This window comes from Sus scrofa, chromosome 18, assembly GCF_000003025.6.
Source record: "Sus scrofa isolate TJ Tabasco breed Duroc chromosome 18, Sscrofa11.1, whole genome shotgun sequence".
Classification (NCBI taxonomy): Eukaryota; Metazoa; Chordata; class Mammalia; order Artiodactyla; family Suidae; genus Sus; species Sus scrofa.
Window position 1 is genome coordinate 45,730,039 of NC_010460.4, and position 27,769 is coordinate 45,757,807.

The window sequence follows — 27,769 nt, forward strand, 5'->3', positions numbered from 1 at the left end:
GAAAGTAGAAACAGGGTTTTCCTTTTTTTTTTTTAAGACCACACCCAAGGCATATGTAAGTTCCCAGGCTAAGGGTCCAATTGGAGCTGCAGCTGCCAGCCTACGCCACAGTCACAGCAATGCCAGACCCAAGCGGCATCTGTGACCTACGCCACGGCTCATGGCAACACCAGATCCTTAACAGCACTGACCAGGGCCAGGGATCAAACCCATATCCTCATGGATACTAGTCAGGTTCATTTCTGCTGAGCCACAAAGAGAACTCTGAAACAAGGTTTTAAATTCCTGTTCTGCAAAAATGCCTGTAATTTATTTATTCTCCATTCACAGCTGTTTCACAGTACACTGTTTTTTTTTAATCAAATTTATTCCTCTGGTTGAAAGTATGTGACTATATACCGAACCACTTGATTTTTATGCCAGAAGTATACTTTTATTTAATAATAAAAAAAAAGGCTTTAGAAATACCTAAAATTTCCTGCCACAAGACCGTAAGAACCAAACTTTTAATTTTAACTAAAATTCTTCCCTTTGGATCCATACCTGTTTTATTATTTCAGAGCTCTTTGGGGCCCTTAAGTAATAAATACAAATGGGATACAGTATTTTCCTCTTAAAACAGTAATAATTTGATATTTCTGTTAACCCAAAGCACCAGAAGTGTATTTCTAGTCCCTGAATTCGCGTTGGCAGCTGTACTTCTGTGAGCTATATAAACACGGAAAATGTTCATGTGTCTCTAACTGAGGACCAAGAACAACTTACTCATCAGATGAATGAAGTTTAGTGGAAGGGTTTAGTATTAAGGGCCATGTTTCCCTCTTTCCTGCTAATAAGCATTAATACTTAATGGAAATATCACGAGTTATTCACTAAAAAGAAAAGGACTTGTGAAACATAGAAGCAGACAGATGATTCTAAGATAGGTGGTTCTTAAGACACACTTTGAGAAACAGTCTTCTAGGAGACAGTGTGAAATTGTTGAAAAAGCCAGGTTTTGGAATCAGACTTATGTGAGGGTCCTGGCCTTTACCAATTTGGTTGTGCAGATGTGAACAAATTGGTTATTTTACGTTTTTTTTCCCTCATCCGTACTGGGGATATGATAAATACCCCCTCTTTCTTAGAATTTATATATATGAGACATGCTATATTAAATTTCTGACATATGGAAGGAGCTCAGCAAATGTGATTTGTCTTTTTGGCACGTAAAAACCCCCGAACACAGCTGTAAACGTGAAAGCCAATGAAGAAGTAGGAGGAAATAGCTAGCATTAACCTCATGCATTTTGTTTTGTAAGAGATCAGAGCCAACTGCTTTTTACCTTGAACCTACTGAATTAGAATTGTGTAAAATTAAGTTACTGATTTAATAGATTTCATTATCTAGTTTCTCCTGGCAGACTTCAGTTCTGTAGACATTGAATTCAAACAGCATGATATAGGCAAGGTTAAAGAGTAGCTGAGGGATATTTAATAGAGGGACAAACGCCTTAAAAATCCTAAGGGCATCGATGCCCTTATAATGGACTATATTTGATAACATACTATAAAAACTAATACTCAAATTAATACTACTAGGTCATCAAGAAAATGCTAAATTATGTTCAACAGAGTTATTTGAAAAGTCAGGGCAGTGTATATTTCAAAACAATTTCCACTATAAAAACCAACATTTTAAACAGTGTTGGCACTTAGAAGGAATAAACTTCTCCTATTTGGGAAGTTCACTTGGATAAAATATTTTATTAGTCCTTTACAGTTCTGGATATATGAACTTATGTGACCTTATTTCCCATTTGATTGGCATGTCAGTATTTTTAACAATCTGTCTCAAGTCAACAGGCATCTTTGAAACTATCCCAGAAAACACTGTGGAACTAACCTATATGTAAATTGCTATGGATTGCCATGTGATGCTAAGGTTTTCCCTTTTTTTCTCTGCCTTGAAGAGATGCCAACTTGAAGGGAAAAGAGTGGAGTCTTAACATAGTCGTCTCTGCCCATTTTATGCTTTGAACTTCCTATCTCACATTGGCTAATTGGAAATATGGCTACTTTATGGTTGTGGATTTGCGAAAGCTACTGAGAAAGTTAGGAATTTCTCTCCATTCTCTTCAGTCTTCTGTTACCAGACACCCACCCCCTACTTGAATAATTATATGATTATTTATCCTTGAATACTCAACAGCCAGCTGAATAGGTCTAGGTATTATTTTCTTATTATTTTTACTTGGTTAAACAGCACCTTTTGTTCTGCAGACTTAGATCTTTCTTTGGTGGAGTGAGGTTTTCGTCTTTGATTATTGGCACTGTTTTACATGTTTTCCAGAACACCCATTTTGTCTGATTTCATATTCTTGTCAGTCTTCCATAGTCATCATATTCCTTTTGTCCATCTTCCCCCTTATTCTTTTTTCCCTACCTACTGAGGGAGTTTGACAAAGGTATGTCTGATCTGATTTCTCACACTGTTCAAAATTTTCAACTTTTTATCACCTTAATACATTATTTGTTTTGCTGTTGCATTTTCTATTCCCTTGCACAGTATTTTCCTCTAATTTTACCAGATCCATTCCAACTGCTTATTTGCCTCAGCCTTTTCCCTTTTTATCTTATATTACCTTGCTTCATCTTTCAAATTTTCGTGAATATTTTTTAACTTTATAAAAGGTGCAAAGCAACTGTTTAAAGTTTATTAATGTTCCTTGTAATTTGGTCTTGCTTTCTACATCTTGAATGCTATGTTACGTTTCTGTATTGCATGACATTTTTATGATGCCTGTCTTCATTTGTTGGCTTTCCCTCCTTTACTTATTCTTGGACAAAACTATACTAGGCATCCTTTGTAAATTGGTGCAACCACTGTGGAAAGCAGTATGGAGATTCCTCAGAAAACTCAAACTAGAACTACCATTTGATCCAGGAATCCCACTCCTGGGCATCTATCCAGAGAAAACCACGACTCACAAAGACACATGTACTCCGATGTTCATTGCAGCACTATTTACAATAGCCAAGACATAGAAATAACCTAAATGTCCATCTACAGAGGGGTGGATCAAGAACATGTGGTACATATACACAATGGAATATTACTCAGCCATTAAAAAGAACGAAATACTGGCATTTTTAGCAACATGGATGGACCTAGAAATTATCATGCTGAGTGAAGTCAGCCATACAATGAGACACCAACATCATATGCAGTCACTTACAGGTGGAATCTGAAAAAAAGGACAGACTGAACTTCTTTGCAGAACAGATGCTGACTCACAGACATTGAAAAACTTGTGATCTCCTGAGGAGACAGTTTGGGGGGTGGGGGGATGTGCTTGGGCTGTAGGATGGAAATCTTGTGAAATCAGATTGTTATCATTATACAACTGCAGATGTGATAAATTCATTTGAGTAATAAAATTTTTTTTAAATATTATACTGCAAAAACTTCATAGTACTTTACTGTTATAAATGTAGGTTGCTTCATATTCAAACACTAAAAACATGCATCTTATTGCAAATAAAATTTTATTTTTATTTCCTTGAAAAAAAACTATGCTATACATCCTAGTCTATAATCTAGAATGCTTACCTCTAGATTGAGTTAGTGGCTTCTCTCTGGTTCATCTGACTAGGAGCTGCTCATGTCCTCCTCTTAGACTCTTAACAGAACATCTGATACATGACCCATAGCATATTTCTGGGAGGTTTTTCTTTCTTTCTTTCTTTCTTTTTTTTTTTTTTTGGTCTTTTTGCTATTTCTTGGGCCGCTCCTGCGGCATATGGAGGTTCCCAGGCTAGGGGTCTAATCGGAGCTGCAGCTGCCGGCCTACACCAGAGCCACAGCAACTCGGGTCCAAGCCGCGTCTGCAACCTACACCACAACTCACAGCAACGCCGGGTCGTTAACCCACTGAGCAAGGGCAGGGATCGAACCCTCAACCTCATGGTTCCTAGTCGGATTCGTTAACCACTGCGCCACGACGGGAACTCCTGGGAGTTTTGTTTAAAGTGGATCTGCTGCCTAGTTGTCTTATTTCTAGATAATCTAGCACGAGAAGGTATCCTGCTCCCCACAGCTCTTCCAAACTTAGCCTTTGTAGTGGCTGATTTTACAGCTCCAGATGTGAACTCCCACTCCTTATGTTTTCCTATCCCCATTCGTGTTATATTGCTAAGAATTCTGGATCCAGATTGGACGTAGAAATCTTGGGCTTTAGATCGGATGGACCAAGTGAATAGAGTGATTGAGCCTTTGTACAATATGGGAGCCACTTTCCTCCATCTGGTCCTTGAAAAAGCCTGAGTTTTTTTAAGTTTAAGGAAGGCTCTCAGAATTGTCCTGTATGGGTTTAATATTTTGTTTCCAACTACATCTACTTTTTTATAGTGAAAATTAAATCCTTTTGCAGTGTAGTGGATCATTGACTAATATTCCTGGAACATTTACGTTTCTGTGGGGTGTGTGGGAACCGGGGGCTGTTGTTTCAGTGGGAAGGTGGGAAAGGTCTGATACAGTGTTACTAGCTTTTGTCTGGCCATACCTGTAATGCCCCTTTGCTTGTTTTAAGTGCTCAGAATAAATTTGTTGAATGAGTGAATGAATGATTTCGTTTTCCTTGAGAATTTTAGAAGAACCAACTGTGCTTAACCATTAATATTTTAGTACCTTTTCTCCAATATTGTTTTTCTAGTTAGGCATTTTGTAAAATATGTTTTGGGAATACTAGTTCCATAAAATATTCCATGTAAAAAGGGTTTCATGGACAAATAATTTTGGGAAATGCTAAAATCTTTCTTATAGAAATTAAATCAATGTATAAATATATTAGGGCCTCAAGAAGGCCTGGACTAACAAAACCTGTTTAACTTTGTTTAATTCAGCATTTCTCGAACTTACTTGATTGTAGAAACCTATTAATACCCTGTAAAACACACTTTGGGAAATGCGACCCTTATTTTTTATGGTTTCTCACTTCATAGAGTTTACTGCAGACTTTTTCCACAAAGCAACATTCAAAATTTTGAATTCGAATTGTTTTTCAGTTATCCAAAGAGGTGTGAATTATGGCTAACTATGATTAGAATGTCCAAATTTAAGTCAGGAATTACTAACTTAGATTTTTTTCCTTTGATATTTTGAACCAGATATGATCTTGATGACATTTTAAAAAATGTTTGTTACTTCTGGCATGAAATTGTATGTAAGAAAAGGAGTTACTGATGCACTAAGCTGAGAGAGCCCTGAACCCCATGATATAGAAGCATTTCTGTATTTCCCCTGAGCTCAGTAAGACAGAGCTTGTCCTTACTCATGATTTTAATATTGTGTGTTAATCTAGGAAATAAACCTATAGCAGTGCCTCTTTTCTGTCAAAATGATATAACTGGGTGAAGTAGGAATAAGATGACTAATTTTATTTTCAGTTTCAGAGTATTAAATCCTTTTTTGTATTCTTACTTTGCATTTAAAGTAATATCTGACTAAAACGGAACTCACCTTTTGACTCTTCATCATATGGGGTTCAGATGTGCTTTTTACTAGTTTAACTGTTCACTGATTAAGAACTACTTTTGTTTTGCTCTGGTAACAAATGTTTCTGTACTCACTTTACCATTCTTCTCCATCCAAATACTTTGTTTTCCCCTCACATTTTTTTAATAATTAGTAGTTTTAATTTGATTTTTAAATTTAGATGTGTACCAATTTAGAACTTTTTTTTTAAAAAGTTGTGTTTTAGAGGCTTTTGGGGGGCTACAGGGTGGTGATGAAAGGAGATAGTAGTAAATAAAAGCTCAGCAAGTTTTCAGCTAACTAGACAAGTTTTCCCACTGGCTTCCTAAATCTGAAAGAGCCATGGATTTGTAGTGGGTTTGTCTCGTAAGTTTTAAGTTCCAGTTCTTGGGTTTTCCCTATTTGAAATTTGTCATCTTTCCATATTTCCTTCTCAATAAGACCACTATCTGCAGACCCCCTTCTTCTGGTTCCCTAAGATATTCTTTTTAAACCCAATGATTCCAAATGCTTCTGTAACTTTAGAATTAAAAGTGTTACCTGGGGAGTTCCAATTGTGGCTCAGTGGTAACGAATCCAACTAGTATCCAGGAGGATGCGGGTTTGATCCCTGGCCTCCCACAGTGGGTTAAGGATCTGGTGTTGCATGAGCTGTGGTGTAGATCGCAGACAAGGCTTGGATTTGGCGTTGCTGTGGCTTTAGCATAGGCCGGTGGCTACAGTTCCAATTGGACCCCTAGCCTGGAAACTTTCATATGCCTTGGTTGCGACCCTAAAAAGCAAAAAAAAAAAAAAAAAAAGGATTTTTACCTAGGGAGCTCTCTTGTGTGGCACAGCACGTTAAAGATCTGGTGTTGTCACTGAAGTGGCTTGGGTTGCTACTGTGGTGCAAGTTTGATTCCTGGCCCAGGAATTTCCACATGCCACATGCATGGCCAAAAAAAAAAAGGAGTGTACCTAGAAATGTTCCTTAAACATTATATTACAAAAGCAATATAACAAAAAAAATACTCTTTCCAAGAACTGACAAAAAACCAAATAAAAGATAATTGTCTGGGCATTTATGTTCACTATAGTGCATGAAATTCTAACTTTTGTTTTATCTTCAACAGACAAACAACAGAAAGGTGAATTTGCAATGGATGGCTACAGTGTCAGAATGAATAATACTCTTAGGAAGGACGGAAAGAAAGATTGCTGTTTTGAGATCTCTGCTCCAGATAAACGTATCTATCAGGTTAGAATTTTCATGTTGCCTTGAAATCGAGTTGATAAAAGATCCTGATTTCATTTTTAAAGACATTAACATTTTGTTAAAACAACTCTTCCTGACATGTTAATAATAATAAAAAATACTGGTTTTTATATATTACACATTCATGTAAGAGGAAGTAGATTTTTTAAAATTTCAGATAAATTCAAGTGATATCTTCTTGAAAGAACAAGTGAATATGTAATTTATCAATTACTTCACATATTGCATTTTATATCTATTTTAATAGAACTGTGTGATTTCTCAAAAGGATTACATAGCAGAAAGAGTAAAGTTATCAAAAGAAAAATATCAGAGTGTTAATGTATATTGTATTGCTCAGAGTTGAGGGAGAAAATGAAGGTAAAGGCATGTATCAGCTCTGCAATTCCAGAGCTATCAGCTAGCATCAATATGGAATGTATGTTTAATAAGTTTTAAATATCTGAGATTGCAGTTGAAAGCCAGTTAATTAAGTTGTCAGGTAGTGTGTTGGAATCTGACAAGAACATTTTTAAGAAAACTGTACCCAGCAGTCTAAAGAAATTCATGGGTGTCTTCTAATTGTCAAGGGCAAATTTTGTTCATCAGTTCTGTCTTTGACATTGATGAAGAGAAGCAGCTTTTTTTCCTGCACAGCTGCCAGCTGCTGATCAGAGTTTCAAATCCATCATCCTCTGCTTCAATTACGTAAATTTGTCAAAATTAACTGTACATTATAAGAAGCATCCTTGCAAGAAAAGTAGTACTAGACATGAAAAGAATTCCTAATGGTCTTAAAGAAATGAAAAGAATGCACCATACCTTTCATTTCTGCTGTGGTGATCCGTGTTGCTATTGTTTGTTTTTTATTAGTTCACGGCAGCTTCTCCCAAAGATGCCGAAGAATGGGTACAGCAGCTGCAATTTGTATTACAAGGTAAGAGCAATCAATTGAACGAGTTATTGCAGTCTTTAAATACTGAATAACTGAATAATTTGGAGTTTCATATGCAAAAGCTTATTAACTTCTATGAACAAGGACCAAAGGAACATGACTGGTATTAATACAGCCCATTCACTTCAGACGAATACAAGCGTCTTTTCTTTTACCATTTGGCCACTTGGACACTGGCCTTACTTATGTAACAGGGTTTTTTTAATGTTTAGATTAAGGAGATGCCATACCACAATCCTGTGACTTTGTAGGGCTACATCAATTTGGGAAATAGAGTGTTGAAAAGCCTCTTGTGTGTTCCTGAAAGTTTTACTTCCCGAAGCATATTTTGTAGATATGGGGTCCGACGTCATTCCTGAGGAGGAGGATGAAAGAGGAGAATTATATGATGACGTTGATCATCCTCTGCCCGTCGGCAGCTCCCCGCCACGCGGCCAGCCAGCCGATGACGAAATTTATGAAGAGCTGCCAGGTACTTATTTTCCGGTGATTCATTTAAGGATTTTAGGTCTTTCTAACAAGTGTCCTATCCCATCAGACTGACAACTTGAGCAGAAAATGGTGAGCTCTTCAAAACAAGGACAAAGAAAAATTTCAAAACTTTACTTTGCAAAAGGGGTTCTGCTTGACGTATTTCAAGTGAGTGGATGTAGACTTATGGAAAGTGAATAGAAAGTTAAAATGAAGCAGATACAGTCCTTATCTCTTGGGACTTTTGGCTCATTAGCATTGTTTATGGTACATAATTTTTTAATTAAAAAATTGACTGGCCTTACAGTTTTTTCCACCAACTCACACATCATTTTTTATTTATACGTCTTGGAACTTCCATTAACCAGAAGTTCCATGCACACCCCATATGTCAACAACTTCTGCCTCATATATTCCTCCTTGCTACAGTGTATTACATTGTCTTGGAGGAATATTGTTGAGCTACAAACAAAGGCCTTTTGAGGCTTAAAGTTTTCTTACTTGACATATTGATGAATAAATTTTCTTATTCTACATTTTAAAACATGGTTTACTGTTTATATGCCCCAGTATCTGTCCTGTAAAATAAATTTAATTGTAAATTAGCTCTTGACTTGTAGTTTTGAGGGCCAACCTAAAGCAGAAAGATAGGCATCTGGAGCTTAAAACACTTAGAATATGAAAACATTCAGGAATTTATTATATTACCATCACTCTAGGTTGAAGTGACACTTTTTCTGGCTATTAAAAATCAGGCATTAGAGACGAAAAGGAATTATAAGCAATATAGATGATATTTGACTAACATCTCATGTATAGATACTATTTTTCTCTGAATAGAACAATTTAATGACAGTATAAACCTTTAAAATTGACATTAAAATACGTAAAATGTTCAAAATTAATGTACATACGTGATTTTTCAGTGAAGTCAGTAGAGCATAATAACTAGCACACTGCCTTGAGAGTCAAAAAGTTTAAATTCTGGCTGTACTATTTACTAGCTCAGTGACCTTAAAAGTTAATTTTTTCATCTGTAAAATAAGGATAATTTCATGGAGGGTGGTAGTAAGTGAAGTCATGCCTCTAAATCTCAAAGCACAGAGCTTGAATCACAGCAAAGCCCCAAGAAGTTGTGACATCGTCATTATTGTTTTCATCATTATATCTGGTCACCTCTTACAAGTGCTTTTATTGAATTAAAATCATAGTTCTCTGACCGAGTAAGAATGAATGATTGTAATGAAATTATAAATTCCAGATATTACAAAAATTACTCAAAATCTGCATCTACGTATTGTCTTTTGCTCCCGTAGAAGAGATGATGAGTGGGCTTATGGTAGTCTGTTTATTTCTGTTACTTTAATAGAAGTATGTGTTTATAGCACCTTCCTTTCTGATTTATCCAAAGGCAGTGGCATCTGTGGTGGTATCAGTTATCCCCAAGTAGCGAGGACTGTCCTCTGACTGGTTTTTCAGTCACACCCTATCATGAATAAAATCATTTTAGTCTTTAAAATGCTCAGAAGAGCTTGCGAGAATGTATACTGGTGAATATCATTGAATGTCATTGAAACATGATGTTACTGTCGTATATACATCATTCCTATAAAACTCTGCAGTAAAGGGTTACAATTACAGTTGTTGAATTGGCTGTTAATTAAGGTCTGTGTTTTCCTCCCAATAAAAAATTGGTCAGGAATAAAGAACACATATTTATAGCATTTTCAGAATAAAGATCCAAGGAATATCTCCTGTAGGTAGCTTGACATCTTGAACATGTGAAACGTCTATTATTATCTCTCACTACGGATGTTCTTCTTCATCACTTTTTTTTTTAAAGCCTGGGGCCACATAATCGTTGGAAATAACTGGTTACTTTTGAAATAGTCCTACTTCTTACTCTGGTCCTGGAAGAAATCTAAGCTGCTCTGGGATTCCTTGCCCCTGCCTGGGATCCCAGTGGCTGTACGTAGTGATTGAGTTTGCTAGAACCTGCAGCTGTGCCCCTGGGAAGGAAGCTGGTGTAGGCAGCTGTGGAATGTCTACTTCTTTCTTCCCCAGTGTAACAGAGAGCCGCTTTAATGTCCGCACAGTTTGGGAGTTTGAGCCAGCCACTACAGAGGGGATTTTTCTTAGTGAAAGCCCTGAAGTCAGCTCTTAGAGTCAGAGGTTTTGTTTGATTAAATATCTAAAACTGGAAAGGTAACTTTTTTTCTTTCAAAAATGATCTCTTTTCCAGGAGAAGCGTTAAGCTAATTGCTTTCATTTCTGTGAAGTATGAATATAATTTTGAGAGGCGGTGAAAATGGTGGAAAAGCAGTGAACATATTTACAAGCTGTTGCTATTTTTCCAAGTCTATACAAAAACTGTGTATATGTGAAATATAACTGGTTAAATTCCCAGAATTAATACTACCATTTCAACACAATTTTTTTGTCAGACTCTAACACTAAGTGAAGTAAGTCAGAGAGATAGACAAATACCATATGATATCACTTATATCTGAAATCTAATATATGGCACAAATGAACCTTTCCACAGAAAAGAAACTCATGGACTTGGAGAAGAGACTTGTGGTTGCCAAGGGGGAGGGAGTGGGATGGACTGGGAATCTGGGGTTAATAGATGGAAACTTGCATTTGGAGTGGATAAGCAATGAGATCCTGCTGAACCGCACAGGCAACTCTATCCAGTCGCTTGTGATGGAGCATTATGGAGGCTAATGATGGAACATGATGGAGGATAATGCATATATATATATATATATATATGTATATATATATATATATGCATGCCTGGGGTCATTTTGCTGTACAGTAGCAATTGACAGAACGCAATAAATCAACTAAAATAAAAAAATTAAAATCATAAAAAAAGAAAACTATCCTCTTAGTTGAAAGATAAGCATAAAATTGAAGAAAAAATTCTAAGGATTCAACATGTTACTTCAAAATCACAAAGTTGGAGTTCCCGTTGTGGCTCAGCAGAAATGAACCCAACTAGAATCCATGAGAATGTGGATTTGATCCCTGGCTCAGTGGGTTAAGGATCCAGCATTGCCGTGAGCTGTGGTATAGGTTGCAGATGTGGCTCAGATCTGGTGTTGCTGTGTGGCTGTGGCGTAGGCTGGCAGCCGTAGCTCTGATTCACCCCCTAGCCTGGGAACTTCCATATGCCACACCTGTGGCCCTAAAAATAAAAAAAAAAAAAATTTTTTTAATCGCAAAATTTTTGTTCTGAGAAAGTAAAGCTCTTACTTGAATAAATGTAATTTTTAACGTGAATAAACATGCAATGTTCATGTTTCAAGACAAAGAAGAAAACATTGTTTAAAAAGTTGTATTGCAGGAGTTCCCGCTGTGGTGCAGTGGGTTAAAAATCCAACTGTAGCAACTTGGGTTGCTGCAGGCACAGGTTCTATCCCCGGCCAGGCACAAAGGATCTGGCATTGCTGTAACGTATGTTGCAGGTGTGGCTGGGACTCGGTCCCTGGCCCAGGAACTTCCATATGCTGTGGGTGTGGCCATAATAAAGAAAAAAAAATGTATTGCAAAATGTCCTTTGAAAAATGTTTATAATTCTATGGGAGTGTAAATAGTTTCATTGTAATTGTTTTTCAGTTGGGATATTCTAACTGTATTACAGCAACTTCACTTTAATTTCTTGTTCATTAATTTTTAACTAACTTTACAAAGAATAAGAATAAATTTTTAAGATTTCTTTGCATTTAGGGTATTCATACATATGTACAGAAGAGTTGAGACAATGCTATTTCTGGGGAATATTAAAGGCATTTGGCTTTTCTTCAGCTTTCTTAATACTTGGATATCTTTTACGTCTTAGCATCTATGAGCATAGGCCAGTCAGGTTTGCTTACATTGTGATATTACTATAGCATATTTATGTTTGTACAGCTAATATTTTGATCAGAGTGTGTTAAGCTGTTTCATAACACAGTAATGAGTTCATTTGGCTTAACACAAATTTCAAAGTTATTGTTCATTTTTTCATTAGAAATGCAGAAGAACGTTTTTGTTTAAATTTGAATCTCGAAAGGAGAAAACAGTATTTGGGAAATTGCTACAGAAATCAACCCAGCTTGTTCTTCTCTTCTAATTACAATGCTACTTGACTTTTTTTCCTATAATGTCAGGAAATTGTGCAGAAACGACACAACAAAAAGATTTTTTAATATATAGACTCAATAGAATCAGCCTAGTTCACAACAATGGTAAGTGCCTGTTAGCCTATTAAATCTGTAGATGTCAGGGGAGTTGCATTTGAAATTCTTCTGGCAAGTGGTGGAAGAAAGAGGGTAGCATAAAATAGGAAGACAAATTTCTAATCCCATTAACCTATTTTTTAAGTGTTAATTCATTCTATTTTTTATCTTGTAATGATAGATTGAACTATTCTGAGCCAGAAAAAAATGTTTTTATCCTTTGGTCATTCAATTACATTTTAAATGTATTCAGTTCAACTATCTGCATCTAAAATCTAAATGCAGCTATAAATTTTTCCCGTGAAACTATTACATATACATAAAAAAGAACAGTGAGCACTTAAATTTGAAACAATCTCCAGCAAGTGTACATGCAAGCCAACTCAATCAATAACTGGTTACAACCCCCCCCAATACATTTTAACTTTTATTTTCTTGCTGAGTAATTATCACTCATATTAGCAAAACCATAGAGGACCCTGAAGTCTGTGGTATTAACATTATTCCTGACTTTACCCAACAATTTTGTCTCATTCCTTATTTGGACTGCAGTGGAAGGATGCCAGCTGACTTTCACAGAATCACATATATTCAGCATTTTAATATTTTTAGTCCAGGCAGCTTGCTGGCACTCTTGTGTCTTAAACTCAGGCACTGAATTATCAGCTGTGGTGGTTTGGTGCCCTGTCACATAGTATGAGAGAGGACTATTTTCAGAGTCAATTTTTTGGATAGTTTCAGCTCTGAACTCTGCTAAGAGGGTTATTTGAAATTATAAAATACAAGGAAAACATCCATAAATTAGGGTCACTGCACGCATCTAACTGTTTATATTTTACCTTTCTGAATACAAATGTGATTTTAGTGTTCTTCATGTGGCCTATTTCATCATACGGCATGAAGCTTTGTCATATAATTTTGCCTGTCATGTTGCTTTTCTTTCTTTTGCCGTTGGCACTGCAAACAAATTATTTTCACTACAAGAGATACTTTAACACATATTAAGACCAAAAATACCTGAGAGCATGAAAAAACATGTATTTCTATTTGTCGAGAAATAAACTAACCTATTTTTGCTACTTAGCGCTACATCAGTGATTCCCAACAAAGGGGGATATTTTGGCCCCCAGGGTATATTTAATGATTGAATGCCTGGAGGCATTTTTTTGTTGCTGGGGTGTGTGTGTGTGTGTGTGTGTGTGTGTGTGTGTGTGTGTGTGTGTGTGTGTGTGTTTTATAGGCATCTAGTGGGTAGAGGCCAGGGATGCTGCTGAACATCCTACAAAGCACAGGACAGTCCCCACCAACAAAGAATTATCTGACTCAAAATGTGCACAGTGCCAAGGTTGATGGCACAGGGATGTAATAGAGAGCTTTTGGCTTATCACCTTTTTATCCGTCTCTTGACTGTAAAAACCCATAACCCACATTCCGTGTGAGTTTATTTTTATGGACAAAGCACAGGTTTTCTTACACAAGTTAAACAAGATTATGTAGACTGGTTCTGTGTCATAAGGGACCAGCTGGACTTGTCTGTCATAGTTTCTCTCAAGGGACTGAACTTCTGTCTTAGAGAAATGAGAAAACCATGAGAGACTGGAAAAAAAAAAGAGGGAAGCATTGTCTCTAATCTCATGAGCTGCAGTCTGTGAAAGGGGAGAGTCGTTTTTGATATTGTAACTACGTGTCTTTCTTGCATAGACGTTTGGCTTATACTGTTATGATGGGGCTGTTCATTTAAGGATGAAGTGAAAGACCTGTGTGTGAGGAACTTGATCTTTTTTTTTAAGTTTTAGTGAAATACAATTGACTTAAGATGTTGTGTTAGTTTCAGCTGTACAGCAAAATGAATCAGTTATACATACACATATTCCATTCTTTTTTTCCCTTTTGGTTACTGGAGAATATTGAGTAGATTTCCCTGTACAATACAGTAGGTCCGGAGTTCCCGTCTTGGCTCAGTGGTTAACGAATCCGATTAGGAACCATGAGGTTGTGGGTTCAATCCCTGGCCTTGCTCAGTGGGTTAACCATCCGGCGTTGCCGTGAGCTGTGATGTAGGTCGCAGACAAGGCTCAGATCCCAAGTTGCTGTGGCTCTGGCATAGGCCGGTGGCTACAGCTCTGATTGGACCCCTAGTCTGGGAACCTCCATATGCCGCAGGAGCGGCCCAGGAAATAGCAAAAAGACCAAAAAAAATGCAGTAGGTCCTTGTTAGTTATCTATTTTATATACAGTAGTGTGTATAGGTTATTCCCATCCTCCTAATTTATTCCTCCCTCCCATGGTTTCCCCTTTGGGAACCAAAAGTTTGATTTCAAAATCTGTGAATTTGTTTTGTTTTATAAATAAGTTATTACATATCATCTTTTATTAGATTCCACATATAAGTGATATCATATGATATTTGTCTTTCTCTATCTGACTTCACGTAGTATGATAATCACTAGGTCTGGAACTGGATCTTCATAAAGGGAGTCAGGACTCCCAGAAGAATGGAGGGCCAGGCAATTCCAGAACCAGAGTTTGGCAGGTGGCCCCCTTTTTTTTTTGTTTTAGTCTTTTGTCTTTTTAGGGCCACACCCATGGCATTTTGGAGGTTCCCAGGCTAGGGGTCGAATCAGAGATAAAGCTGCAGGGCTACGCCACAGCCACAGCAACATGGGATCTGAGCCACATCTGTGGCTTACACCACAGCTCATGGCAACACTGGATCCTTAACCCACTAAGCAAGGCCAGGGATCAAACCCATGTCCTCATGGATCTTAGTCGGGTTCCTCGACCACTGAGCCACAACGGGAACTCCGTGACAGGTGGCTTTAAGAGGAAAGGAAATCCGGTGATGGGATTTCTCTCCCCTCTTGGACCTCAACTTTGAGGAGATTAATGGGCTTGAGATGGCAGGAAGAATGGTCTCTGCTCCTGGAGGTCAACAGGGAGTCCCGGAGGCAGCCCTGCTGGGGAAGTCAGTGAAGCTGAGCTCACGGAGAGGGCTTCACAACAAGCCACGTCAGGTGGTTGTTATTCTCTGCCCATTTCCCTTTTGCTATTGTTGAGTCTTCAGTTTTAGATCTTTACTTCCAAACAGTATACGCTCACTAGAAAACCCTGAACTATTGCTGATGGGCATAAAATTAAAAACTGGAAGTCATTCACCTTCTATCCTAAGTAACCATTGTTAACAGTTTGATATAAATCTTTTGCATTTTTTAAGCCCATTTGCAAATATACAATGCATGTAAAACTTAGAAAGAGAGCTTTCTTTTCATTTGCTATTCTTCTGCCTTTCCTTTTAAATTCCTTTCCTTTCATTTTCTTCCTACTTCCTCATTACCTTCTCCCTTTTCTCATTCTTTCATTGTCCTCCCTTCCCTTTTCATCCTTTCTTTTCTTCCTTGCTTCTATTTCTTTCACTCCACAGATATTCTTGAGCACCTATTATGTGGCAGGCACTGTACGTAGGTGCTAGGAATCCCTCTGCCATTCTTACACAGGCCTTAAATGGGTGCAGCTACACTGTCCCTTTTTCTCCCAAGCCCCATGACTTACGACTGCACCCTTAATTCCTGATGTTTATGTCATATATACTATCTCATATCCTACCATATTCATGTCTCGTGAGTTTGTCGTTTTGTTTTTCTGATAGATGAGTCCTGTCTTCCAGCAGACAGTGTCACACGATCGTGACACCTTCTCACTTCCCTCTTCCTCTCCATCTGCCTCTTATCTGCTGGCTCCACTCCTTGCCCATTACACACAGAAGACCTTTCTCTGTATCTGTGACCAGTAAATTATTGTTATTGAGCAAGGACTTTGGGGGCAAACACACTTTGCTCTGAATCCTGGCTCTGCTCCTCACTGTGTACTTTAGCCAGAAGAAAAGTGAACTCAGAGGTAAGGTGGAGAATCTAAGAAACAATAGTGAACGTAGAAATTGGTAAAATAATGTCGGTAACTTTAATTAACTATTGATTATTTTTAAATGAGCTTTTTTTAATTTGAAGAAGAGGTAAAACTAAGTTTAGCTCACGATTTAACAAATTAGCTGGGGCAAGATGGAGATGGGGTGTAGTGGAAGCATGCCTAGTGTTGCCTTCTTCAGGAGGAAGGCAGAGAGAAATACTGAGTAACTGTAGTCTTTGTTAGGAAATGCATGCTAAAATTTCAGTGTAAGTGCTAAATAAACAAGAATGCAATCTTGGGGTTCCCAAAGCAGCAGAAGAGAAATAAAATGTGATCATAGAGACATTTTAAATCCAAAAGGAGGCCGGAGAAAAGAAAAAGGAACAAAGAGAAAATATGGTAAAAATAAGCCCAAATATAAAAATAATTACAATAAATGTAACTTGATTAAAATAATCAATTAAAAGAGAAATTATCACATTGATTTTTTTTTTAAATCTAGCAACATTCTAAGAGAAGGTATTCCTGGAACAAAGCCATTTAGAAATTTTCAGAGTAAAGAAATGAAAATAAATATGCCAGACAACCCTATTCAAAGGAAGCTACTATAGCAGGGTTAACGTCAGATAACATAGAATGTAAAGCATAAAGGAATAATAGGACTACAGAGTGACAGTATATAATAAGAATAGAAGAAGATAAAGTTTACATGCCTCTAACTACATAACTTTGGAATCTATAAAGCAAAAACTTATACGACAAATTTGACAAATCCTCAGTCACTATGAGAGATTTTAAAATACTGCTTTTGGAAACTGGTAGACCAAGGAGGCAAAAAATATTAGTAACTATATGGAAGATCGGGACCAAAAAATTAATAAACTTGATTTAATCTATCTAAAAAGATGTTATGTTCTTTTCAGGACACATAGAATATTCATGGGAATTGTCAATAGTGTGTAAGTTTCCTTTCAACTGAAATCTCAACAAATTTCAATGACTCTGTTTCATGGAGACTGTTTTTTTAACTACAGTTAAATTTAATTGGAAAGTAGCACTAAAAAGATATTTTTAAATGCCTAAGTCCCTGTGTTTGGAGGCTAAAAAAATAAACTTCTGAAGTGCTCATGAATTAAAAGAGGAAATCACAAAGGAAATGACAAAAAAAAAAGTAGGTCCGAAAGACAATGAAAATAGTAGATTAAAACTAGTGGCACGGTGCCTTAAAGCACAGTTAGAGGGATATGGTGATGAAGACGACAAATGAGAGAATTAATCCCCAGTGAACTGGAGATGAGAGGACAATATGAAAAAAGACCGTAAGATAAAATATGTTTGCAATGACTAACGAGATAAAGGAAGGAATAGAAATTTTAACAAGAGAAAAGGACCTTGTGTAAAAAGATCAGATGTCTCTTTCCAAGAACCAAAACATAGAATCACTAGAAATTATTGATGGTTTGGAGAATTTAACCACCAAATTCTAAATTTTCAAACTCACCTTTTTACCTTTATGTGGCCTAGGGACTCATAAGAATACATATTAAAAATTACAAACCAGAAGGTAAGCAAATGTCAGCCACTCTAGTTAAGACTAAAATGCTAACATTTATAAAGCAAGAAGAAAAATCACACTGCTGGGGCTGGACTATTAAGATTTTTCTGTGCACCTTAGATGAAGAATCCTAAAAGCGAGCCAGAAGGTCAAGTATTCACACTGTAGGTTTTGAATCTACACAAAACGGAGTGCTTTCTCTTTTAGCACTGAGAGATCTCAACAGTTAGTTTCAAGACATAGCTTCTCATCACCTTCGTATCAGACTTTTTAACTGGAGTCTTCATTCTGGTGATATGATTCGCCTCCTATGTAGAATATAAACAGATCAGAGTCTGCTTTTGGTTTTAATTCCTCTGTGCTTTCGTAAGATAGAGTATGACAAAGTTGTTGTAGCGTCACAAAAAGTTATTTTCTTCTTTAGGTCCCTGAAAAAAATATGCGCGCACGCGCAGACACACACACATGTCTGTAGAGACAGACTGCAGCAGGAGAGCATCAGACTTCACTATTTTTGCAGATAGGTCAGCTGGGAATATCAACTTCCTAAGAGTCCTCAACTGCTTACTTGAAAGCAGTGATTAATAAGAATGGACAGGTTCAGCAAAATGTCAGTGATAAATATAAGCACTCTTCATATCTGGCCTCAGCAAGTGTTGCCGTTGAGCCTTCACCAGAGTGGGGGAAAAAAAATCCATTCAGCTTAATTAAGCCCAAGTGAAATTTGACCTTGATTTAATTGCAAATAAAACATTCTTCCATAGATTTGTTCCTCTTTATTTTCAGAACATCATTAGAATTTTTACAAAGAAACGACAACTCCTTATACCTGCTTATCCATTAGCCCCTTGGTTCCCTGTTCCCTGTCACAGGAGTTGAGATGGGGCAGAAAATTTGTCTCATTGATGAGTAAGAGGCTTCATTTGCAGAATGGCATTTTGGAGCTCTCTTTGGAACCAGATCCCAAATCTCCTGCCTCTTTATCTGGGCCTCTTTCCACATTCTTGATCACAGTTCAGGGAGCTACAACCTAGCTTTTCGTCTTTTTCTGGAGCATAAAAATTCTGGTGAGAGCTGTCTTTGGCCCGTCTCCACTGTGTCTTCGCCAGCTCACTCCTTAACCCGTGGCAATTTGATTTTCTCTCCCAATCCCTTACCTAAACCAGCTCCCTTGGAGTCCCCAGTCTCTTCCAGTCATCAGTCTGTCGTGAAATTCATTACTGGAAATTCGTTTTACTGGACAGCTCTTTCTTTTGGAAACTGTCTCCTCCTTTGGCCTTTCCCATTTTGTTTTCTTGTGATACGTACTGTTTATAAATAAGCATGTCAGCCTGTTTTAGACTTCCTCATTTCCTGATCTTACTAATTGTTTCAAATCGTTTTCCTCTTTACCTTTCATTTCTCTAATAGTGGAGCTTTTTGTTTCTACCTTATCATCCTATGTTCTTACTGTGTAATTAATTGTTTGAACAAGTATTTCTTGAAAGCCCATCACAGTTAGATTCTGTTGTAGCTGTTGGGAGTTTAATTATAAAAAGGCAGACGTGGTCTCTAGTAAGATAATTGTACAGCCTAGTAAGTGCTACGAAGGTAAGTGGATCATGTGAAAGGAGCAGCTATTTTATACTCTATGGTCAAGGAAGAGGTGACATTGAAACGGAAACCTCTCAGATAACACTGGTAAATGCAAAAACGCCAAACAAAGCACTTTCTAGGCACAGGGAATACCAAGTGCAAAGGCCCTGAGGCTGGAGAATGCTGAGATATTCAGGAACCAGGAACGAGGGCCGGGGTAGCCATGCAGAGAGGGTAGAATGAAATGGAGAGCTAGGCAAGAGCCAGGTCAAGCAGGAGCTCTGTAGGCCAGAACTGATCTTTAATGCAATCTTCTGTGCCTAAATGACACCCCAAAAATGTATGTTGAGTCACTAAAGTAAGGTTGACATGTATAATTATGGGAGGTTTCCCATGTACATCAAATACCATTTAATGATCCTATATGATGAAAAATTTGAATTTGAAAGCTCTTTCTCTCTTTACACTTTCTCCCTGGGCAGCCTTCCAAGTATGATTACATGGACATGCATATGGTTAGAGCAAAGTAAAGCATCTTCACTCAGTAGCTGGTGGTTCTGCCTCGAAAGCCTCACCCATCCCCAGCTGTCCACACTCTCAGGCTCTAATGGAACATCACGAGAGCTAAGTGCCCTCCCTACTTCCTATATGTGCGACTCTCGTCTATCAACCAACCCAATAATCTATTCTACACCCTGCCAGCAGATTGATCTTCCTAAAACACAACATAGTCAAATCAATCCCTTGCTCAATACCCTTTCTGGGTCTCTACTGCTTAGTTTAGTCAGTCCCAACCCTCTCCCGTGGCCTGACTCACATCTGCATTTCCAGTCTCATTCCCTTATGGTCCAGACAGAGTGAATTTTTAACCAGTCCTTACTCCTGCTCTGTGCTTTGTCTCAGTGCCTTTATCACCTGTGTAGCACTAGGTACCTTGTGCTAAATCAGTATGTTGAGATAATGAAGTAATTAAAGCACAAAATTTCAGTGAAATAACATGTAAATGAAACTTTTGGTTGAGAAAGTTTTTCATTTTTCTATCCGTATAATCCACAATCAGCTCTACCATATTTTCTTTCTTTTTCTTTTGAGCCATAGCAGTGACAATTCTAAATCCTTAACTGCTAGACTATCAGAGAACTCCCATATTTTCTAATATATTTCACTTTACAATGCAGAGTAGATACTAAGATGATGAATAAATATCTGCTTGTCCTCAAATATGCTATAATTTAATCAGATAAATGGGTATATAAATAGCTAACTATAGAAAAAATGACAAAACTAAACACATATAGATAGGAGGATGTGTCAACGTATCTTTATGTCTCTCTCTGTCAGTCTGTCTGTCTGTCTGTCTGTCCATCCATCTACCTACCTATTCCACATTCTTACCAATCCCAGAGTCCAATAGTATTACCATATGCCCTGGACATACTTTCCCTACCCACACTTATGAAGTTACCCTTGTTGATTTGTATATTCTTTACATCACTGTATAAATACAGTATTTCCTCTGAACCCATTTAGGTGAAACATTTGTGGTCATTCCATTAGAAACAATTAAAATACACGTGAAGGTTATGTGTATTTACTGGGCACAGTACACTGTTTTATAGGTGTAGAATGGTATAATGCTAAACCCGGAACAGGATTTTATCATGTCTTCCACTATTCGGGGCATTAACACTTTTATCGGGAATATCTGATGTGAAGAGCCAATGAATATAAAAGAATCCAGAACCTCCTTTATAAGCTGATTAACACTATTTTCATTTAATGGGGGAAATAATTTGAAGGAAAACGGAATTCAGACCACTGCTTCGAGATGCTGCCTAGCTCTCCACCAGCCACCTGTAGGGTCAAGGCCAGCCTCCTTACTTTGACATCCAGGGGTCGTCCACAGGCTGACGGAGACCTTGCAGCTCAGTCTCTCTCCACTGCCTCCACTCTCCAATTTCAAGAAACTTCGTTCTCTCCAAACATCCCATACTTTTCCAGCCTCACCGTTTTGTTCTTAGACCCCATCTTTATGGAATGCTCTCCCCTTAGTCCAGTCTCTGGCCAGCTCCTCCCCCTCCTCCAGGCCCAGATCAAATCCCATCTCCCCAGAAAGCCTCTCCTGCCCGTCCCAGCTCGAAGTGATCTCTGCTTCTCTGAACTTACATAGCACCATATGTTTGTGATTTAATGTCACACAGCACTGTGACACCTTTTATATTGTTATCTTCTGTTCTGTAAATCTTAGGTTACTGTTTTGCTTTTCATGGGATTATTTATTTGGCAAACAAGCAACTGGATGGATCTTTATAGTTCATTTTTATTATATTTACAAGCGTCTGGAGGACAGGGATGGAACCTTGCATTTCTTGGCATCCCCAGGGTATTTAAACAAATGCCTTCCTCATATGAAGTCAGTAAGTAGTACATGGATAATGTAGTCTTTTTTATTTTGTTATTATTATTATTTGCTTTTTAGGGGCACTTGTGACATATGTAAGTTCCCAGGCTAGAGGTCGAATTGGAGATACAGCTGCAGGGCTACACCACAGACACAGCAATGCGGGTTCTGAGCCACGTCTGCAACCTGCACCACAGCTCATGGCAACGCCGGATCCTTAACCCACTGAGCGAGGCCAGGGATCAAATTCGCATCCTCATAGATCCTAGTCGGGTTCATTAACCGCTGAGCCACTAAGGGGGCTCCCTGGATAATACAGTCTTTAGTCAGAGGGGCCTGTTAGTTAAATTAAGAGAAACTCTTTGTCTGTGATGATTCTTTTCCTAATAACACCAATTGCTGCAGAATCCTAAAAGAATGATTGTATTAAACGGAATACTATCAGTGGAATATTGAAATATGGCTGATCTTCCACAACTTCATTAAAATCTAACATTACCTTTCCAGCGAGCATAGTCTCAAATAAATAAAATTGTGAAATGTAATACACTGAGTGATGAAAAGCTCTAACGTCATCAGTCTTTTGCGCCATTAAAGATAGATCATCTCCTGTGAGCAATAGGACCATCGTGAGTTACCAGCTCCCTGTGGTGGGTTAGTCATCTCAAGCAAGGCATTTCCCAGGAAATGACATTCTCCTTTGCTTCCACTCTCTCATTAAAGGCCACAGGTAAAGTAGGTCTAAAAAGCACAGGATCATAACTATGATTTTTTAAAAACTGACATCTGCAAGGACAAAAACCAGAGGACTTAATGTAACTTTAAAGAAAATGATGAACTTCGTATGTAAAAACAAAGATCCGGACGGTTGCACAAGCAGCTTGAAAAAATAGTAAACAAAGGTGAAGAGTGAATGATTAGATAGATGCTTGGGGAAAGTGTGTTTTTACAAATTATCTTTCGAGCCACTACTTTGATTCAGTGGGCATCGAGGAGCCACGGGAGGGTTAAGAAAAGAGGCTGTGGCCAGGATTCCGTTTGCTCGCTCCTGGTCCCAGCTGCGGCTTCCATCATCCCTTTGTTTCCTTCTCCACGCCACACCCTTTCCTTCAATTAAGCCAGCTCCTTCTCTTAGCCCACTGTTTACACGTCCTGCTCCCGATTTCACATCGCCTTTTACGCTCGCAGACAACAGATAACCTCATTTCATTGCCCTGGTCAGCCTATGTTTTCTTTCACAAATTTCCTTACATCTCAGTTCTTCCTGGAAACCTAGCCTGATTAGGTAGGTCAAGGTGAAGTTCATCTATACTCATGATAAAATATAATCTCTCCCTGTATTGCTTAAACCAAACTGTAAGAGACAGTCACCCCCAAACATGTAGATATTCATGTCTAGACACTTGAAAATATGTGTGTGTTAAGCCTAGTTGTTTATTTAATATTTCCTGAGAGCCCAGCATTCATTTGAAGGTATTCTAAAGCAGTCATTTACATTTTTAATAAATGCCCTGAAAAGGAAGGGTGAAGAAGATGAAATGAGAAAAGGAAAAAAGTCCCAGCTTTTATGGAAGCATTCTTTGTCTATGCAACAAATACTTATTAATTATTCATGCAAGCAGATATTTATTAAGCAGCTGTGAGATGTCAGGCACTGTGCTAGGCACTGGGGAATCAGTGTCAACCAGTACAATTCAGAGTTTGTTAAATAGGAAATATAAAACTTAACAAATACTCAATAAGAAACAGTTTTGAAAAGTAATCAGAGACTAGAGACTGCTGAGAAACAAAGATCAGAGCCAAGCCTGTGCCAGTAGATGAGACATCTGAAAGGACCTTTCCATTCATTGCTCCCCAGACCCAATGAGCAAAATGTGGTTTTGAACACCACCTAAAGAGCACTCTAAGGTGAAAGTTAAACAACTAAAGCCAGAAGTTTGGTTATTTATTTATTTATTTATATTTATTATTATTATTTTGTTTTGTTTTTAGGGCTGCACCTGCAGTATAGGGAAGTTCCCAGGCTAGGGGTCCAATCAGAGCTGCAGCTGCCAGCCTACACCACAGCCACAGCAACACCAGATCCAAGCCACATCTGCAACCTACATCACAGCTCACGGCAACCCTGGATCCTTAACCCACTGAGTGGGGCCAGGGATTAAACCCATATCCTTATGGATACTAGTCTGGTTTGTCACTGCTAGGTGAGGATAAGCACACCCAAGGCCAGGAGTTCATTAAATGAAGATCTTTAAAAAAAAAAAAATATTTAGATGGGGTAACTTGGTATGTTTGGAAGAGGCCCAATAATAGCATATTCATGTGGTAGGGAAAGAAGGCAATTTTTATTCACGAAAAGATTTAAGAAAGAGTTAATAAGAAAGAAAAAGATTTTTAACGACAACTGCCAAGTTCCCTCAGCATTTAAGCCTTTTTTTTTTTTTCTTTTTGCCCCAATAACAACAAAAGAAGACTTTCCAAAGGAAGTAGTGGAAGAAACCCCATTGCTTGAGACTTTAAAAACCAGATGGTCCAAAGCCGCAGAAAATATTCACGCGGGATCAATCCTTCATTGGGTGAAAGCAAAGGGACCAGACCAGTGCAGTTTGGGTCTTGAACATTAGCTTAGTGGTGCTTGGGAAATATTCACTTTTCCTTAGACCTCTGAATTTCTTGGCTCTCCCCTGCGCTCCCGCAGCACTCTGTGTTGACTTGTTTAGGGCTGCTCACACCGAGGCTGCCTGTTTACTTGGGCACCTCTTCTGCCAGCTCCAAGTATTGCCAGCTTATCAGGTTTTCTTCCTGCCCCTGCAGGAGTGCTGTGTGCCCTGGGTTCTGGAAATGCTCCTGCAAGATGATTTTGCATTGGCTCTCTCAGAGCCCCAGGAGTTTTGCAATTTTTATGCTAAATTTCTTGGTTTGGAAATACCACACTTGAGGATAGTATATGTTTGGAGCTCACATTGTACAGTCGTGGGGCTGTGATTTCTCACAGGAAACCGTTTCCCTCCTCCGTTGACCACCACCATCCAGATGCCTGGAGAGACAGAAAGCTTCCTTGTGTCTTCCCTGGGCTGGCGGGGGTCTCGCTTCCAGCTCCTTGCTTCTCCTGGGCCTGAGGCCACGTCTGCTGTACCCAGGAAGATGTTAAAACTCCAGCCTTAACCCCACCCTGTAAATGGTCCGTGTTCCCCTTTAAGCAGGTGGGGAGAGACAGGTCTGTTTCAGCCTGTGGACCACATTGCTGGAGGTTGAATTCCTAGTTACAAGTAACCAATTATTGCATTAACACTACAGTAGAGACTTGGCTTAATTATAAGTGTTTTCTAAACTAATTCAAGTCAAATAAACAAAAATTTGAGTGTATACTATAGGCAGGGCCCATGCTGGGTGTCTGATTAATCAATAACTCAGTATTAATTACTTCTTGACAAGAAATCTTGTGTCGAATTTATGATAGAAGAGGTCTTAAATGGCTGCTGAATTTATGAAGTAAGTGATCCTAAATGGCTAGATCCTATTCCTATTTAGGGGAAAAATGACATTTGTGTATATAATTCCTCAAAGTAGAGATCCCCAAATGTATGTTCGGTTCTATAAATTAGCAGTACTACATATCTGCATTTGAGGTCATGTCGAATGAGGTTAATATGGTTCTTGAGAGTATGTCTTAAAAATGGGGTTGGTCGTGGCTCATCGGAAACGAATCTGGCTAGTAGCCATCAGGACGCAGGTTTGATTCCTGGCCTTGCTCAGTGGGTTAAGGATCTGGCATTGCTGTGAGCTGTGGTGTCGTTCACAGATGTGGCTCAAATCTGACCTTGCTGTGGCCGTGGCGTAGGCCAGCAGCTACAGCTCTGATTCGACCCCTAGCCTAGGGATCTCCATATGCCGTGGGTGTGGCCCTAAAAAAAAAAAAAAAAAATGAGGTTGGCTTTCCAATTAAATGAAGTCCTTCTGATTTAAACTATCTATTTTATTCCCTATGCTGACCAATCACTTTCTCTCCTAGAAAGTCAAACTAGTTCTTGCACTATTGATTTGCAAAATTTACATGACATAAACATTATGCGACAGAAGTTGTTTGTTATTAAGAGAGAGGATATCACCTCAAGGAAACTTGTCGTCTGGAAATAGGGAAAATCAAAGTAATTTTATTTGTATCACGGATTTTTCACTGTTGGCTACATTGGTGACAGCTGCTTTCACATTAAATATTAACAGTATTTTGTTTACACTTGGATGTGCTGCAGTAGGATGTAGATTTTACTCAGAGTCTTCCTGGTTAGAAAGTATATCATTCCAGTCAATGACACACGTATGGACCAGTTATAAAGACCTTAGATGTTATGATGTTTCTAAGAAAATTAGGCTACCACTTCAGTGTCAAAATTTTGAAGTTTTATTTTATCCTTGAACCTTATGAAGTTATTGTTTCTGGAGGTCGGAAATGATAAATTATTAGGAATTTCATTTGGTACAGACTAATACAAACAGTTGTTGTCCACAGGTATGGCTTTAGGAAATCATGGATATTAATATAAATTGTGTGATTGTAATGAATGAGCTCTGGAAACAGTTAATTGATTGCTGGAAAGAGTTGTTGGACTTTGGATTACAAAGCAAATTAGGGTTTATATTTCTCATTTTCAAGACTAGTAATACAATAAAAGAGCACATTAATATATTTGTTTGAACTTTTTGCAGTGGTATAACAAGTCTCACTTGTAAATTTTAATGTCGTTTCGGTGACATGTATTTTTTAAAAGCCTAACTGAATTGAGTTTAATCTTTCTTGTTTGCGAAGTATGTCTATGATTTGTTTTGTTTTGATGTCACTTTTCAATATATGAATATACCCATGAGATAGGCTCCTGCTGAATTTTTGGTCACTGTGTCATCAGTGCTATGAGTGCACACTGTCCATTGTTTAAACAATGTTGAATCCACTGTGGGCTGGCAAGAAGCATCTGGGAGCCAGACTTTTCCTGTGGACACATGCCAAGTGGTGTATTCTATTTCCTCACTAAAGTGAACTATATTGAGATAATTTTTCTTCTTGAGTTTTTTCAATCCACAAATTATTTTCCAAGCTAAGGGAGGATCATATGATAAAATTGTTTATAACGACCTGAATTCTGTAATAGCTGGCGGAGAATTACTTAGAGTAGGTGTAAATAAGTCATGCAATTAAACTACCTTCAGATAGTTAACGTTATTCTCCTAATGAGACTATTCCAGAAAGTTCATATGTCATTTCATGTGTTCTCTTTAAATCAACAATTTACTCTAAGAAAGGACCCTTTAGTACTATAGTTGGGCATGCCCTTAAATTTACGTGTTTGATTGCATTATTTAATTAGAAATAAGGCTTAAATTGCATTTTAATATATATAATGATAACATTAATCTTAACTAAAAATACCAGGAAGAGTTTGTAAAATGTCGTTATTTAACTTTTAAAAAATCTGAATGGTTGTGGTTTGGGGATGAGAAAACAAAAATGCTTTTTTGTTGCTGCTGGAAGATAGACTAGGAGTTAGTCTTGGAGCAACTCTTCCTGCCTAGACTCTAGGCCCCTAAGGTGACAGGGATTGGTCTTTCCAGAGTTCATGGTTATTCCATCCGCTGCCCTGGAACACTGTTGAGTGAGGCTGTAAGATCTGGTTTGCCTGCCACGTACCTTAAAAACACCCTGGCGCTTGTACATGAGAGCAGACGTTTTATTTGTATTGGCCTTATGTCTGCAGTCTAAGTAAGAGATACTTTGCAAGTGAGCGTTCATCCATACCTTTAGAGGGGCCCAAATTGAACCAAGGTGGTTTTTTAAGCTCAGTTTTTTTCTTCTTATGTCCGTTGACGAACATCAAACCCTGTTTTGCAGGAATGAACATCAAGATCTCCATCAAAAGGACTTTGTGTGCCTGAGCTCCC

At 38.1% G+C, this 27,769-nt stretch overlaps 1 protein-coding gene across 5 annotated transcripts in view; it reads left to right on the forward strand.

Annotated features, from left to right (window-relative positions):
- The window catches only part of SKAP2 (src kinase associated phosphoprotein 2), a 176,820-nt gene that overhangs the window by 93,110 nt on the left and 55,941 nt on the right, over positions 1-27,769 (forward strand). For all 5 annotated transcript variants that reach the window (XR_002340310.1, XR_002340309.1, XR_002340311.1 and 2 more), the window contains exons 7-9: positions 6,628-6,752; positions 7,623-7,686; positions 8,039-8,176. Coding sequence is in view for 2 of the 5 variants with exons in the window: in XM_021078833.1 (XP_020934492.1) it covers positions 6,628-6,752; positions 7,623-7,686; positions 8,039-8,176 (327 nt within the window). In the remaining 3 variants the exon portion in view is untranslated. The remainder of the gene's footprint in view (positions 1-6,627; positions 6,753-7,622; positions 7,687-8,038; positions 8,177-27,769) is intronic.